Raw genomic sequence first — 17,475 nt, forward strand, 5'->3', positions numbered from 1 at the left:
TGTGTGTGTGTGTTTCCTGAGACTTCAGAGAGCCGTTGGGTGTGGCTCTTTCCCGGAAACCCTGCAAAATCGTAATCTGAACCCAGACTGCCAATACACAATCAGTCAGGGACAGATTATATACATTGTCAGGCAGTGAAACTATCTGTCATAAATACTAGGCAATACTATCTTCTGAGCAGAGATCTGAAGTAAGCAGAGCCTGGCTATGAGTCAGCAGGGATATTTCTCAAAGCGCTGTATTGATTTGGTGGTGACTTTCATCTCTTTACCTTCTAGACTCCTAACGTGTGCTTGTGTGTGTGTGTGTGTAGGTATGTTAACACTCTACTGAAGCTGGTGCCGTTGGTGCTGGCCCTGCAGGAGCAGCTGAGGGAGGCAGTGCAGGGGGGAGACATGGAGACCTGCCACGGCATCTGCCGCATCGTGGTCACCCTGGGAGAGAACCACTCCAGGTGTGTGTGTGTTGGGGTGCGGGGTGGGTGGGGGGCTGGGGGGAGCTGTTCAATCTTAAAATTTGCTAATCCCTGATGAATTACATTTTTGTTATTGTATTTTTACCTGTTGGGGATGAATTATTTCCATACTGGTATACCTGTTCATTATTTAGCCTCACACTTATCTCTCTATCTCTAGGACCCTGCTGGAACAGGTGGACCACTGGCAGAGCTTCCTGGCTCTAGTCAACATGATCATGTTCTGTACGGGCATTCCTGGCCACTACCCGGTTAATGAGACCACCAGCTCTCTCACCCTCACCTTCTGGTACACCCTACAAGTATGTAACCCCCCTCCCCTCTTCATATATACATGCAGTATACACCATCTTGTGTGTTTTTTGCCATTTTGTTTTTTTATTCATTCAGTTATTCCTTCGTCATGTGATTAGGAACATGTTGTGTTCAAGTCATCATTGTTGACTCAGCAAAGGTCAGCAAATAGAAAGGCTGACTCGATGCAGATGACATAATACGTACCATTCTCACTGTTTGTCCTTCTCTGCGCCTGTCTGTCTATCTGTCTGTGTTTCTGTTTCTCTCTCTAGGATGAGATTATGTCGTTTGAGTCGGAGCGGCAGGCCGTGTACCTGCAGGTGTACCGGCCCGTCTACTTCCAGCTGGTGGACGTGTTGCTCCATAAAGCCCAGTTCCCCTCCGACCAGGAGTACGCGTCCTGGTCCTCAGATGAGAAGGAGCAGTTCAGGATTTACAGGTAGGTCTGTTCCTGTGTGTGTGTGTGTGTGTGTGTGTGTGTGTGTGTGTGTGTGTGTGTGTGTGTGTGTGTGTGTGTGTGTGTGTGTGTGTGTGTGTGTGTGTGTGTGTGTGTGTGTGTGTGTAGAAACATGGTATAGAAACATGCTCTCGTATAGAAACGATAGCAACCCTCCCATGGCAGAAATTCCACAAGAAAAAAAGGAAGCAGAATGTAACCAAAGACCTGGTACAAAACTGTGTCGACTGTAATGGCATCGGCGGTAGTTTGGTGCGTTGTGACATTTGCGATTATGAAGACAAATACACTCAGCTGGACTCTGTTTTAACTTGACATGGGTTGCGCCTTCTGACTGAGGCCATACCCATTTGGTTGTTATTTAAAACACTTAATCCTGAAACAGAGCAGGGTGCAGGATGCTTCTGCTCTGAAACTGTGTGTGTGTGTGTGTGTCTGTGTTCCAGAGTGGACATCTCAGACACGCTCATGTACGTGTATGAGATGCTCGGGGCGGAGCTTCTAAGTAACCTTTATGAGAAGCTTGGAAGACTGTTGACCAACACAGAGCAGCCCACGTCGTGGCAGGTGAGTGGCATACACATCACATGATGCATGTTTTTTACATGAATCTTTGCCGTGCCTCTACAGTAAACCACAGCCACCCAACCAGCCTGGCTATAACCAATTAATGAGCGTGAATTGTGTACAAGAAAGTGGTTTCACTCTCCCGGCTCATCACAATGTGTTGTCACCCCCCTCCAGCATACAGAAGCACTGCTGTACGGCTTCCAGTCTATAGCGGAGACGATAGACGTAAACTACTCGGACGTCATCCCGGGTCTAATAGGGCTCATTCCCAGAATCAACATCAACAACGTGCAGCTGGCCGACACAGTCATGTTTACTATAGGTAACGGAAACTCACTTGGCTCTGTGCCCCCGCCTTCTGCTTCTGCTATCCACATCCCTAAAAAATAAGGACGTGAGATCGGCCTTGAGTCTGAAAATTCCTATTCCTAATATATCATCTAATATGGAATGCTTCTTTCAATAATACCGGTGGCTTTAACGTGTATATACTAGGGCTGGGCAACGATTAAAAGTTTTAATCGCGATTGATCGCATAGTATTGGTGAGTTAACTCACGATTAATCGCACATTTTAAATTATATTTTAAATCCACTCTAATTTAATTTAAATGAGATTAAGGAATGACACATTATCATTCATGCCAAATTTACTTAATAAGCAAAAACTAGACCAAGTGATCTTGAGAGAATTTTGATTCACTCAGTGTGGGTTGAATATGAAATTTACAGAACACTACAGCTTTGCGAATTGTAAACCGGCAGTTAATTAGTACAATTGTAAACCCAACTGTTACTACAATTTTACATTTTACATTATGGCGCGTTTCCACTGCAGGGTGCGGAACGGATCGGATCGCAAAGGTGCGGGTCGGGTCGCGTTTCCACCGCCAAAAGTGGGCGTGACCCGGACTTTGCCGTACCCGTTCCGGCCCCATTCTCGGGACTCCTCCGTTGCGGTACCCAAAACGAGACCAGACGCCTGAAAGGGTCCCGTGAAATTCTAGCTACACCCCCCCTCCGTTGATTGGTCGACAGAATCGTCACTTCCGGTGACGCGGGGATAAAAACAAACAAACAGTAGCCTCGAGGTATTATTCTTTACAATTAACATGACGCGTAAAAAGCTTGCTTGGGCGAACAAGGAGGTGGAGACGTTCGTCTGCATTCTTGGGGAGGAAGACGTTGTTTACGATGTTTACGTAGCTGCCGCGGCGATCGACATCCGGCCTACCACCAAGGGTACTGTCGGCAGTGGAAACGCGACCTCGGAACTGAGCTGGGCTATACCGCCCCCTCCCTACCGCCCCTTTGCGATCCGATCCGTTCCGCACCCTGCAGTGGAAACGCGGCATTACACAAATTTTTCACTGTAAATGTATTCTAAAACACTCAAAGGTTCTGCATTCAATTCACATATTCGTCAAAAGTGTTTAAAGTATATTTAAGGTATCAAAAACGACGTTTTATATGTTGTTGTTTTTTTTTTTTTTTAATCGGCCGATTAAATCGTAATCGTAATTTTTCTCTGAAAATAATCGGCATCGGCACTCAAAAATCAATATCGGTCGGGCCCTAGTATTTAATGTATACTTTGTCAGGTCATTATTTTGTTTTCATCAAATTGCCCACCTTCTCATAATGGTCCGTACTATGAAAGATTTGTAGCAATGTCAAGCAACATCATGCTTTCATGCTTTTAACACATTCATACTTTCCCACATTACCCATGAATATATATATATATATAAGACCATGATGTTGTGACCTGTACAGAACATCAATGTAAAATCTGCATGGGGAAGCGACACGACAACTAGACCCCATTACAAAAGCAGTCAAGTTTGAGTAGGGATCTGTCTTCCCCCCGCCCTGTACATGTACAGCTGAACACAACAACAACATCATGTTTTTCCCCATTCTTTCCCCAACCCAGGAGCGCTGGCAGAATGGCTGGCAGACCACCCGGTCATGCTCAGCAGCGTGCTGCCGCTGGTGCTGCAGGCCCTTGGGAACCCGGACCTCTCGGTCTCCTCCGTGTCCACGCTCAAGAAGATCTGCAGGGAGTGTAAATACGACCTGCCGCCCTACGCCAGCAATATCGTGGCCGTCTCCCAGGTAGGAGCCGTGAGGCCTGGCAGAGCTCTGCACCAGCCCGCTGTTAGACTTAAAGTGAAGGACCGCAGGATCTGAACACATAGAGTCACCATGACATAGCTCCAAGGGATGGATCCAACAAGACACACTGAGCAAATAGCTTGTCGAGAAAATGTCAAAAAGGATATAAATATACATCTCAAAGTCAGCAAAGGAAGTCAGTGTAGGATCGACTCCTGAGAGGTTTGGGTGTTAATATTATTTTAGACTTTTTGATAGATCACCGGTATGTTTGCAGTGGGTACATTCCTCTGTGATATGTCGGGTGCATTTTGAGTTTTAAGATCCCGTTGTCTATCACTTTAAATTCATGCTTGGGGGGGATATTTATTTTTTATTTTTTGATGAATAGTTTTGATGCCATACATTAAACATAACTTGTGTCCGTCTCTTCCAGGAGGTGCTTATCAAGCAGATCCACAAGGTCAGTGTGCGTCCTCTTGTGTTGGCCCATCACGAGAGACCGCGTGCCTTGCATTTAAAGTAGAGACACCCGACACATAACTCTTGTTTTATTGCATTCTTTTTATGGGTGTACTCTGAGGAGGTCGCCGTCTGTGTGCACAAGTCTGTACGTGTGCTTTCAATGCCAATTTGGGATTTACGTGTCATGGTGGTGGTAACGGAGGCTAAACATGCACTCCTCTCCCCCCAACAGACGAGTCAGTGTATGTGGCTGATGCAGGCCCTGGGCTTTCTGCTCTCTGCGCTCCCCGTGGAGGAGATCCTGAGGAACCTGCACTCACTCATCACCCCCTACATACAGCAGCTGGAGAAGCTGGCCGACGAAACGGTGTGTACGCACGATTCACATCTGCACACACTCACCCATCTGAATTTCAACGGTAGAGACATGAATCTGTATTGAAAGTGGGTCATAAATGTAGTCGAATACTAACATAAATTTCTAATTTGGTGCCTTCTTGACCGAGAAAAGGGAGACAGTGACTTTTTGGCGCTTGTGGATTGAAGATGACAACTCCCACAAGGCCAATCAGTGTTCACTCCCTGAGGGACATAACAGCCAATCAGCGTTCATATACTATAGCCTTATATAATATAAAATATCACTGCCAAAAGCTGTGTGCGCCCTCGGATGATATTATGAATTAAAGACTGCGTCGGGTTCTCTACACAGTCTCTGGTACTTCCATAATAAGTAAAGACTTGTGGTGGGGGTTATCTCGGAAAGAGTCATGCACTGGTTCGGGTACCCGACAGGGTGACCCGCACAATTTGGATGAACCGGGTAAAAAATAATGTAGTGTGTCGGACAAGGGTGCGGGTCGGCTCAGACGCCTGAACAGCGCGGGTCGGTCGTGGGTTTTGCGATTGCAAGCAACACTTCTCCGGTGCTGGATATGATTTTCAGGAGCGGAGGAGTCAACTAAAACCGTCCACAGTGGATGATATGCTTTTTTTGCACAGCAATCTAAAGAACCACGCTCAACACCAGATAGTGTAATTCCCCGGCGTTCCATTATGTTTCTAATTATTCTTCGGGTGCTTGTCGGTCGCCTGTATCAATTTATAGCGGGTCTGGTCGGTTGCGGAAGTATGGGCGGGTGCGGGTTTGCAAAATATCACTCGTGCATTAATTCTCGGCCATGGTGGAGAAGGAGCTGGGGGAAGAACGTTGGCTTTGACTCCGTGAAGTGCAGATTGAACCACGACTTCAGATTAATGTAGAAGGACCAGAGACGTCGGAGAACCCGACGCAGTCCTTTATTCATAATATCATCCGGAGGCGCACACAGCTTTAGGCCGAGAAGATATTATTATATTATAGATGTCTATATATATTATATTTGATCCTTTAGATGGATCCTCTCCCGCCGGAGCTCCCGGAGTGTTGTAGAATATCTTATAGAACACGGCTAAAAGATGTGTGCGCCGGATGATATTATGAATAAACGACTGCGTCTCTGGTACTACATCAATACTTCATTAGTGCTTGTGTGATTTACCGGTCACACCGGACACAAAATACAGAGGCCCCCCCCCAGCCCCTACACTTCCTGCTTTAAATGACGCATAATTTCATTTTCTTCATTTTGAGTACGGTAATTTAAAGCAGGTGTTAGAGGTAGATAGGGATCTCACCCTAGTCAGGGGAATGAGAGGGAATGAAGCAAGACCATTCAAAAATATGACTGGGTTTCTAACGATACAAAGCTTAATGCAAATGGTTGTCCCTTTAACAAGAGCACATGTACAATTTAATATGTATAAACGAAATACATGCATCAATTGCATATTTGTACGCACGGGTATTGACCTGGCTGTGGCCAGACCAAGCTCAATCGTAGATTGCATGTTGGTCTGGGGAGGCTGATGTCATTATCTTCAGCACAAGAGGCGTGATCAACAGGCTTAGTTCAAATGACTCGAATTGATGTACGCAATTCGTTGCTCCCCTGTCATCATTGTGTTAAACCAGCCAATAGCGCGCCAGGGGGAAAAGCCATCTTGGTGATTGGCTCCGGAAGCAGAAAGAAATGTATTGCTCCTCTCCAGACCCTGCTGCAGGGCGAATTCAAATCGCCGGCAGAACAGGCTGGGGCTACCGAGTCAACACGTATGGCATATGCTGTACGTGGCAGGCGTTGTTGGGCATTGGCCGCAGAAGCAGATCCTCTGGCTGTCTGGCCTTTGCAGGGGAACATTTCTTTGCAGGACCAGATGGAGGTTGGTCCTGCACCACAGGCTGAGACTAACATAACATAGTACACACACCACACACCAAACACACTGCAAGCAGGAGAAAATATGAAAACTATCTAAATCAAATGTATTTGCTCAGGTTCAAACTATTGTGCTTGCAAAAAAAGGACTGACCCTGATGAAATGACAGATATAATGAAACCTGACCTGCTCGTTCAATTAAAAAAATAAGAAGCTGACAGTACCTATAAATACTTCGCTTGATATTATCTCTGTGGGACAAATGCAGCCTCCTCTTCCTAATTCCTTGTTCCGCCACCATCAAAGACCTCTCTCCTGGGGTGAACAGAGGAATTGGTACAGACATTGCTGCTCCTCGCTTTCTCGCTCCTTCTCTCTGCCTCCATCTCTGTCTCTTTCTATATCGCTCTCTCCCCGTCTCTCTGTCTCCGTCTCTGTCCCTCTATATCTCTGTCTGTCTGGCTCTCGCTGTCTGTCTGTCTTTCTGTCTATCTCAGTCTCTGCATCTCTCTCTAGCTCAATCAATCTACTCTCCCCCTCTCCGACTCCATCCTTGTTCCTTCTCGTTGCCCCTAACCCACCACCACCCATTATGTGCATTATCTCGAGCTGTGTAATGTATGCATGGCCATGAACCTCGGCGTAGAGACTCCAGGCCAGTGTCTTACGGCCCCCTGGTGGAGAGTCGCGGCCTCAGCATCAGGGAGTGGCTGGGGGGTTTAATGACGTGACGGAGTTAGAAACGATTTTCTCGCTGTATTTGAAGGGAAGGCAGACGTGGGTGTTATTTTTGCTGAAGTTGTTTTTGCTCTGTGTACTTGATGTTCCGTCGTCATGTTGACACAGGGGTAAATAAATGTTTCTTAATGGCGCCTTAATTACCCACATCACCTCTGAGAATGTGGGTAAGAGCGGAGGGTGAGGGGTATGGGTAATGTGCATGAGTCAGGCTAGAGGGGGTGGACACAAGCATCCTGACGACTAGCTGAACATCATGGAAATGTGTCAAATTATAATTGTGTTGGCTTTTAGCGCTGAATCGATGCAATACATAGTTAAAGGCATATTGTACGATTTCCAGTGATATGCACTTTTTAATATGTTGTTGAAATTGTTTTTTACATCCTTACAGCAATAAATAACTTATGGGCAATGAAAAAGAAGCGAGAAAAAAACTAATTCTGTATCGGCTATAAACCTGTTAAAATGCTTACCAATCGGAGACACTGTGCCCGAATCTAAAGAACCAATCACAAGCCTGCGTGTTCTCTCCCCTCTGTGTACGAGCCTGAGCCGGCCTGAGCGCGTTCACGGAGGGCAAAGAAAGCGTTGTTGTCATAGTAGTTCATGACAGTGGACTAGTGAGCCTACAACGTTTACACAATGGAAGAGAAACAACTGAAGTTACCACTGCCACCGTTACTTGCCCCGGTTCATCCTTTTAAAAAGGCAAGAAAAAGAAAGACAGAAACTGAAAAGGCAGCCACAAAAAAGAAGTTGGAGACTGCTCGAGGAAAAACGAGAATAAATATTGGATTAGCTTTTCAGCGATAGCGACAGCTGAGGGAGTTGAATGGCCTGAAAAGTGACGCAATGGTTGCCGTTGAAGTAAGCCGTAAGCAGCAGCAGCGCTCGTGCACGGCTCTGTGTCGAGGGGTGGGGGCAGGGAGTCCTGAAGGGTGGGGGAGGAGTTAAACGGAACTCCGAAGAGAAGCTAATTTCAAATCATGCTAGCTCTCACATCGTACAGTATAGCTTTAAGGAAGGATATCTGGTAAGATGAAGAATATTGTCTGCGTTGTCGGGGAAGGTATCTAATATGATAACAAATATATCTTGCATGCGGCATATTTGACCTGCTAGTGGGTATCAGAGATGGGGTGTCCTCTGAGTATCACCATCCTAATCATTCTCGTAGGGCACTCGTCGACCTAGCGCTGGTATCTCCCTGGTAGTTCCCCAGAGCATAACCCTGTGTTTGTCTGTGCCTCTTGGACCTCTCCAGCCCAACCCCTCCAATAAGCTGGCCATCATCCACATCCTGGGTCTGCTGTCCAACCTGTTCACCACCCTGGACATCAGCAAGCAGGACGACGAGTCAGGGGAGGGATCGGCGCCGCCGGTTAAAACCACGCCCCCTCCACCCGGACCCAACCCTGTGAGTCCACCAGCTGCCCGGCCCTCTGCGATGCCCATTTAACCAGCCATCGGAATGGCTGCCACAATAGTCATTTGAGCAAATCCAAATGGAAAGGATTCATGATTCAAATTAAAAGTATAGAATATAATACAAAAAATAGGAATTGCGTTAAATGGACATGCCTTCAAATATTGAATGTGTGTAAAAATATTCTATGTGTGAAAAAATGTAGTGTCACAAATCAGAATTTCGGAATAACCCAAAGTTAACAAAACAGGACGCAAGACACAACTCCGCCCCTTTCAGATTTGGTTCCATGACCAAGCTCTGTGCCGTCTCCCTCCATAAGTTCTGCTGTCGCATAGGACTGGTGAAAATATACAATGTGTTCATGGCTATGGGTAACACACTTGAAAATAATATGCATGCATTGTGACCTTCAGGTGGTGGTGGTCTTGCAGCAGGTGTTCGCCCTCATCCAGACGGTCCTCAGCCAGTGGCTAAATGACTCCCAGGTGGTAGAGGTGAGGCACAGGTCAAGATGAGGGTCCCAAGACCCGTGGGCCAATCGGATGTGTTCACAGATACCAACCCCATGTCTATATTTGAAGTGCGACTTCACAGCTCCGCCAATCATCACGTGCTGTCGAGTGGGGATTGATGTCTACACGTGTGTCCCTCAGGCCGTGTGTGCTATCTTTGAGAAGTCGGTGAAGACTCTTCTCCACGACTTTGCGCCGATGGTGTCCCAGCTTAGTGAGATGCTTGGTCAGATGTACAGCACCATACCTCAGGCTTCTGCTCTGGACCTCACACGACAGGTACTTACACACTGGACCACATAACAGCAGGTATACACACAGACACACGCACACAGGTCTTTACTGATCAGGTATGCAAACACATTCGTGCTCACATGACACATTAATTATTATTTTAACCTCCACTTTATATTTTTCTCCAGATGAGAATACCATCTTTGGACATTTGTTGTATAACTGCGGGGCGAATCCATTGATTACACCCACAAGGCTTGATGTGTGTGTGCTGATGAAGCTTTATGTTTCAGATGGTTCATATCTTTGCCAGTCAGACGGACCACTTCCCACCCATCAAGGCTCTGTTTGAGCTAGTTACCTCGGTAACACTCTCTATCTTCCAACAAGGTAGGGGGTCCGGCAAGTGAGGGGGCAGCAAATGATTCTCCATGTCTGTGCCATTTTTTTTGTTATAGCCAGATCCCTGATGCTTTACTGTTTTGAAATCGTTTTCTGTGTGTCCCTGCTTGTCCAACATCATATTGAATGTTTGGCGAAACGAGAGGAGGTCCAATATGGATTCATTTCCCGATCTGTATTCTTTAATATGTTAGAATCATGCTTTCAAGTTTCCTCCTGACATCACTTGGGAGGACAATGAATGCTGTTTTACATATTTCTAGTCCACAGTGCAAGAGCACTTTAGATGTTTCTGCCCGGGGGATGGCTTTCATGAAGTTAGAGCGCATCAGAGGATGCTATGTCACCCTTGTCTTACCCTGTCCTCATTGCTTTTAGAGCTAATTGTAAGGACAATGTTACTTCTGGCCTAGGCGGATTGTCTCGGTCTTAAAATACATTGAAACTACAATTATGTGCTCCGCAATGTATCGATGTATTTCTCATCAATGTAATCTTTGATGACAAACCTTTACCAATGGTATACTGCTATTGACTCGACTATAGAGTTCTGTATGAAGCACATCGAATAGGATTCATCTTATTTGATGAGAATGATCAAACCTATTCCACCCAGCTGAAGGGGGAACCTAAAGGTCAATCCAATAGTGTGTTCGTTAGTCACACTCTTGTCAGACGCATATACCCCAAAATGTTTCCACCCCAAAGTGTGATTGAGTGTCAAGGTCCATATCATGTCTGCCTCTCCTGTCCTGTGTTTTTTGTATTTTTATCATTGTGCACCCCACCCTGCCCGCCCTTCTCTTGTACTTTGACTGGTACAGTACTGGCTGTTCTGTCTTCCTGCCTGTTAACGCTTTTTATTCACAGAAGGTGTCCTTGTGCCCTAACGGGAGGACTTAAAACATTGGCTTGTTCAGTTGGCTGTAGCTAAATAATATAGCACAGGCTGCATTCACCCAGGCACCCCAAACCCTCCCCTCTTTTGTTCCCTTACATTAAAATTAACCTTGGTGAAAGCGATCTAAAACACAGAAGCTCTTGCGTCCAACTAAGTTCCCACACTGTCGGGAATGCTCTGTGTACAGTCTTCACGGTGCTGCCTCCACTTAAGGGATAATTGGCACATCATTGTCATGGAAACGGAGCCAACTCTTAACAATGCACACTTGTGGTGGCATATTATGTAAATCGTCTTGTTCCTCCATTTCTAAATGGAGTTGAGGGGCATTTAATGGCAGGTCTGTGACTTCAATCCAAGCCAATATAAGATTCTAGGTGTGATTTATTGTGTTTCGCAACAGCCCTCTGAACAAGCCAAACGCTGGGTTTGATGTTAAAATGGGGGATCTGTGTAAACGTTTTTCACAAAGATGGGGATTGAACAGGAATCTTGTTTGGAGTCTGGGAACAGCTAAAGCTGGGCGCACACTACAGGAGCTTTCCAACCAATTTTTTCCATTCCTGCCAAACCATACCTGTTTGTTAAACCTCATAAGAATTCAACGTAAATTAATCGACAACGTATCCTACAGGGTTGTTAACTGTAAGATGTCCCATAACACTTTGAATGTTGTAATGTCTTGTAGTTTGTGTCCAGCATCAGGGATGGCATGGTCTCTTTTTTGTTACACATTAACAACTAGGAGTTGACAAACAAAATTTCGGGGAGAAAAGGGGGGGAATCTTTCAGGGCAGTGCACTTTAACCTCTCCCCTCGATACATTAACGTATGTTTCTTCAAGCTCTCTGGCTCATCAAAATGCTTGGTTTCCCACTGTACATCTTTTGGGAAAACAGCATTTTCTTGGGTGGAGCATTTGTTTCCATTATTACCGGTCACAGTAACAGAGGTGCCTCCTGGGTTCCCACTCCAAACCCACTTTTACTTTGGTTTTGTTTTTCCAAGGTTGATTATTTTTCTGTTACTTCTGTTTTTTCTCTCCAAACGGACCCATGTCTTTGTCTCTGCTCGTTTTTCAGTTGATTCCGTTTTTTTCCCCCCCGAGACCCTCGCCAAAGCTTCATACGCCCCTTCCCCCAACCCACCCCCCACGTTCTCCCCTTCGTCCCTTACTCACGTGTGAATTATTTCGATGAAATATTTTTGAGTTTACCTTTTATTTCCACATGACTGTTGAATCTGTTCAGTTGCTGTTTGTATATTATTATTCTTCTCTTATGATTTGTTAAGTTTCATCTTTATTATATTTTAGGACCCAGGGATCATCCTGATATTGTTGATTCATTTATGCAACTCCAAGCTCAGGTGTGTTTTTGGTTTCTTATTTCATTCACTTTGGGTTTTCTCTCTTGTAAATCTCTCCTTCTGTCTTCCTGTTTCTCCTCTATCTCCTTTTCTTTCTTTATTTGGATACTATCACTCTCTCTCTCTACCACTCAGTGTCCTTTTGTTACCGGGTCCTACTGATACCCGTCATATGGGCAAGGTGCTGGAATGAAACGTGGAGGGCATTATTTGAACTGGAGTCTCAGGCTTCACCTCAAATGCTCGAGAAAATAAGATTCATCTGCTAGTGAAGGGGGTTGTATCCTTATGAATTATCCTTCCTTTTGCAGCAGCAAATAGAATCATACGCCTTCATAAAATAAATAAAATGTTCACCTACGGCCTGGTTGGCAGGACAACACAACTTTCCGGTAATACACAAGTCAGATTGATAAGGTAAATGTGGACTTCCTGGGTTGAATATAAAATATACAGTGTTTGTCACACCTTATGGGCTCTACCCCTCCTACTGAAAACAGATTAATTAGGTATGGTAGGTAATCCATCTCTATGAAACCTTTGTCAGCATTACTCTTAACTGAACTGCAAGACATTCAAAGTAGCATACTGGAGAACTTGCCCTTCAATGCATCCCTGTGTTATCTGCATTTAATTGGCCATAAATGTTGGGGCTTGAAGGGATGTTCAGTCACATAAAGTCCAATAGGTGAATACATTTTGATTGATAGTCAATTCTGTACGAGTGAAGATCAGGTGATCACTTCATCCATCTTCGGGCTTGTAAGAAACCCAAGATGACCTCTTATAGCCTCTGAGCCATGTCCTCTACTTGGAAGGTCATTCCAGCCTAGAGCCGGTCACAGCCCAAATTAATTAATATTTACTCAATATTAATCAATTTAGATTAATTGGCTAACGGCTCTAATTGTTATATAATTTTGCCTACCCTTTTCATTCTTCTTCATTGGCTTTCTATCCTTGGATAGATCTGACCTTCATCTCTCCCTCTCTCCCCTCTCTCTCCCATCCTGACTGAGTTCATTCTTACCAGATGAGTTATGATTCTCTTTATCTGCACATGTCAATTACTTCTGTTGCATATTCAGTCCAGTCAACCAAAAACAAAACAAATAAAATAATGTAATTAAAGTAAAATTAATTGCATATTTTTCTTAGGTTACAAAGCAAAAAAAAAAAAGGAAACGCCATTGCCTTTATTTTGATTTTGATATTTCAGTGATTACTTTTGAATGTTTGAAATCTTTTGTTGATGCAGTTTGTTGATTACACCTCCTTTGTTGCGTATTGCGGAGGAGCTCGGTAGGAGTTTGGATATTAGAATGCATCCTAGTCGGTCTACAGAGCCGTAGCGCCTAGTCGTAGCGTGTTTCCGGCCAGATGTGGCTGCCAGGCGTAGAGCCGGGTACACTGGAGCACAGTGGATATGAATTGGAGGTTAGGGCTAGGGAGTGTTTTCAATCCTGGGTCAGGGTCACAGAAACCAACCTCTGCTCCGTGCCTTTTGTTCCTGCATCCTAGGCCCTCAAAAGGAAGCCAGATCTGTTCTTGTCAGAGAGCCTTGATGTGAAAGCGGTGTTCCACTGTGGTAAGTGGGCGTCGTCGCTCACACACCCACACAGACACAAACACATACTGCCAGCACCATAATAAAAACAAACTAAATCCTTTTGTTCACATATTCTTTCCTTCACCTGCTCTCTCCTTCTTTGATTTAGGAATCCTGTCACTCAAATTTCCGGAGGCTCCGACTGTCAAGTCGACATGCTTGTTCTTTGTAAGGAAGCACAAAACTCAAAATGTCTCAATCCCCATCGGTAGGATACAAGGGTATGCTTCTTAAACGGCGTCTGTGTGTGTGTGTGTGTGTGTCTATCTTAGACGGAGTTGCTGCCCCACTGCTCTGATGTGCCCCCGGTGGCCAGGGTGGTCCAGGAGGATGGCAAGGTGTTGATACAGGCTCTGCTGGAGGTGAGGAATGCTGCCTGCATCGCCCATACTGTAGTTGCATGTGCCATACAAAGCCATATTACCAAAAAGCGCTAGTGCTACTACTTATGCTTATAATAGTAGTCGTTCTCCTGGTCCTACATTCTATCAGTTATATATAGGGATGCACCGAATATTCAGCCACCGAAAATGACCCAAAACATAATGTTCGGTTTCGGCAGATGGAGTAAAAAGGCCAAAAATAAGTCACCAAGCATTTTTTATTTTTTATTTAAAAATAAATAAAATAATAATAATAATAATTGTTTTACTCATTTATTTAAAGGTGTATTGTTCTTGAATTCTTGCTATAAGGTCTGCTGGAATGTTAGAAAACGTTCAGTATTAAATAAATATTTTGTATCAAATTTGTAATTGATTTTTTTTTTATTGAAAACCAAGACAAAAAATGTATAAAGGACATTTAATTGTTTGATTTATGCAATGGTGAAAAATTAAAGCAAAATGAATGAAAAACGGCAAAAGCCACATTCGGTATTCGGTTTCGGCTTTCGGCCAACTGTTTCAGTGTATTCGGTTTTGGTTTTGGCCAAGAATTTTCTTTTCGGTGCATCCCTAAGTATATACAGTAGCACTCTACCACAGACGTATAATGTTGCCACTTCGCAGGGAATCGGGGGCGGGGTCTCTCGGAGCCTGATGGACCAGTTTGCTGAGGTGCTCTTCAGTATGAACAAGAACTGCTTCTCTCTGCTGACGCTCTGGCTGAAGGAAGCCCTGCAGCCGCCTGGCTTCCCCTCAATGCGGCTCACGCCTGAACAGAAAGAGAACTTCTCACAGCAGATCCTCAGGTAGAGTTTCAACACTAAGCTGATCCCCACCACACTGTTCCTTGGTAGTTCGTCTGTTGCAGGGCAGGGCATTGTGTTGGTGTCATATGCATGTTGTGACGTGTAGTTCACTCGGCATTACAGAATTTGCTTATACTTTTCATGCGTGTATTGAATAGTTAATGCCCAGGATATTGTCACATTGTGGATTCTGTCCAAATAATTATATCCTTTCTCAAATTTCAGAGGAAATATTAATATCCGTTTCCCACTAGCATTGACATGCAGTCTCTCCCCCCTTTGTACTCTTCCATCCAGCAGAGAGCGAGTGAACAAAAGGAGGGTGAAGGACATCGTCAAAGAGTTCACCCTGGTGTGCAGGGGGCTCCACGGTACAGAGTACGCCGCAGAATACTAAAACGGGACTCTTGAACTTTGACCTGAACGTCAACCGACCTCTGCCATCAGTACAAAACAGCTGGATGCCCCTGCTCCACCTCCAAAACAAAACCAGACACAAAGGGAAGATGATTTATTGCAGATTGTGTACCTAATCCTACACACCGACTTCACAGTCACCCAGAGGTGGAAACATTCCAGGAAGCTGCTGTCGTCAGGCAGAGGAACAGAAAACTGTCCGAGCAACCGGCCAATATCTTTCTGCGTCCTGATTTTTTTATTTTTTTTTGGTTTACTTTCGACACAGTTTCTTTCTCCTCTTTTCTCCCTCCTTATGGCCTTTGATTTATTCAGTTCTTTCGGTGTGGACGCGCATCCTTTCCAGTGCCCAACTTTTGCCATTATTTCTCCCCGGCATCTGTCCCCTGATTTGCATCACTATCCAAAACAAAGTGGATGTCTGTGCCGTGCATAGCTAGTGATTATCATATTAGGGTTAAAACAGAGGCATTATAATCATGTCTTTGTAGAGAGTATGGGGAGGTTAGCACTTCCGCTGGTCACAGGACGAAAAGGATGTGGCCCGATCTGGGGTTGGGATTCTGCAGACAAGCGCTTCTACCCATGACTGTATCCCACAACCCATGCCCCTTGCTATACTCTGCATTTGCCAAATCAATGTGGATTGTTTTGTGGACGAGAGTTTTACCTGCGTGGCACTTCTCTTGGTAGTTGCCTTTGTGGGATGAGTTGGCACATTGAACATTAAAGACCACAAGACAGGCTCACAGGCAACAGCTGGTCGTCTGATGCCAAACCCTATATGTATACAGTAGATGTGTGTGTGTGAGTGTGTGTATCTATAATATATATACATGTATATATATTACATATACATATATATGTAGAGCTCGAACCTCATGTACATATGTCACTCAGACTGTAGATTCCCTGGGATGTAGAATGTTGAATTTCTCATGTAGCCCCTTAGGGAATACAGGGGGTACTCGATACTGGGAAGACTAGGTAGAACTACTACCAGACAGAAGGGGTGGGATTGGGTGTTAGGGGGGTTGATTATTAGTCCCTGTGGCTGGACTGCATAGTCACTGTAATCGTGCAAAAATATTAATCAATTTGTGCATATTAACAGTTATTACCGAAGGCTTTCTGCGTGTTTGAGAGCGTGTCATGTGTGCGTGCGTGTGCGTGTACATAACTATGTGTGAGCGGCTGTGTGCGCACAAGTATGTGTGGGTTCCCCCCCGCCCCCCCACTCCCATTGGACCTAAATGTGCATCCTCCTAGCCCTGGCATTGAAGCCCTATCCATTGCTCCACGCCACGGTGTCACTTCATTTCTTCCTAAGCACTCATCGATTCCTCACAAGCCATTCCGTGGTCTCCCCCCCCCCCCCCCCTCCTCATTGATGGGGGGGGGGGGGGGAGGAGAGACAGCCTTGGAGAAGGGCAAGAAGGAAACATCCAAACGATACGCAGCCTTAGAAACATCTGCATCCACCAAACATCTGCACTGTACAACAAATTAGAAGCCCATGTATTTATATATAAATAAATGTATCGCTGTGAAGGCAAATGGAGGACAGCTGCGGCAGTGCTATCGGAGACCAGCGGCTACACAGCCAGTTCGATCCGTCGGCATTTCACTAAATCAACACCAAAATGTACTTTGTGGTCTCCAGATAATATTATCTCAGTCTAATCCTTCTGTCTTATCCGAGGTGCCTGCAAACATGTAGCATGTATGTGTTTCGTGGGGGGGGGGGGGGGGGGGGGGGGGGGGGGGGGATTTGGTTGGGTCCTCTGGGACAATAAATACGTTGTGTATGAAACGCAGAAGATTCAATGATTAATGGCTAGACATCATGGTGCAGCTCTTGTGTTAGCTGTTTTACAAGCCTGTTTATATCTGTGATAGACTGTTGTGGTTAAACTGTTGAGAAGAGGAGGTAAATTAGTGGAGGGGAGGTATAAAATGTACATTGTTTTTTTTTGTACCTTGTTTTAATTTATTAAATATATCTAAGACCGCACCACTTTCCTGTGTG

The 17,475-nt window shown here is 45.0% G+C and overlaps 1 protein-coding gene across 4 annotated transcripts in view; it reads left to right on the forward strand.

Moving 5' to 3' along the window:
- LOC115555434 (importin-13) overlaps positions 1 to 17,460 on the forward strand; it is a 29,673-nt gene extending 12,213 nt beyond the window's left edge. For 2 of the 4 annotated variants that reach the window (XM_030372286.1, XM_030372287.1), the window contains exons 6-23: positions 315 to 455; positions 637 to 778; positions 1,046 to 1,212; positions 1,677 to 1,797; positions 1,975 to 2,122; positions 3,736 to 3,917; positions 4,354 to 4,380; positions 4,615 to 4,749; positions 8,647 to 8,799; positions 9,225 to 9,305; positions 9,465 to 9,602; positions 9,851 to 9,947; positions 12,176 to 12,228; positions 13,750 to 13,816; positions 13,947 to 14,005; positions 14,110 to 14,199; positions 14,848 to 15,029; positions 15,327 to 17,460. In XM_030372286.1, the coding sequence (XP_030228146.1) occupies positions 315 to 455; positions 637 to 778; positions 1,046 to 1,212; positions 1,677 to 1,797; positions 1,975 to 2,122; positions 3,736 to 3,917; positions 4,354 to 4,380; positions 4,615 to 4,749; positions 8,647 to 8,799; positions 9,225 to 9,305; positions 9,465 to 9,602; positions 9,851 to 9,947; positions 12,176 to 12,228; positions 13,750 to 13,816; positions 13,947 to 14,005; positions 14,110 to 14,199; positions 14,848 to 15,029; positions 15,327 to 15,426 (2,083 nt within the window). In that variant the 3' untranslated portion in view covers positions 15,427 to 17,460. Of the gene's footprint in view, positions 1 to 314; positions 456 to 636; positions 779 to 1,045; positions 1,213 to 1,676; positions 1,798 to 1,974; positions 2,123 to 3,735; positions 3,918 to 4,353; positions 4,381 to 4,614; positions 4,750 to 8,646; positions 8,800 to 9,224; positions 9,306 to 9,464; positions 9,603 to 9,850; positions 9,948 to 12,175; positions 12,229 to 13,749; positions 13,817 to 13,946; positions 14,006 to 14,109; positions 14,200 to 14,847; positions 15,030 to 15,326 lie in introns of those variants that run through there. The other 2 variants (XM_030372288.1, XR_003978870.1) reach the window with 2 other exon arrangements.
- The last annotated feature ends 15 nt before the right edge of the window (positions 17,461 to 17,475 follow it).

The sequence above is a fragment of the Gadus morhua genome, chromosome 12 (genome assembly GCF_902167405.1).
Source record: "Gadus morhua chromosome 12, gadMor3.0, whole genome shotgun sequence".
NCBI lineage: Eukaryota > Metazoa > Chordata > Actinopteri > Gadiformes > Gadidae > Gadus > Gadus morhua.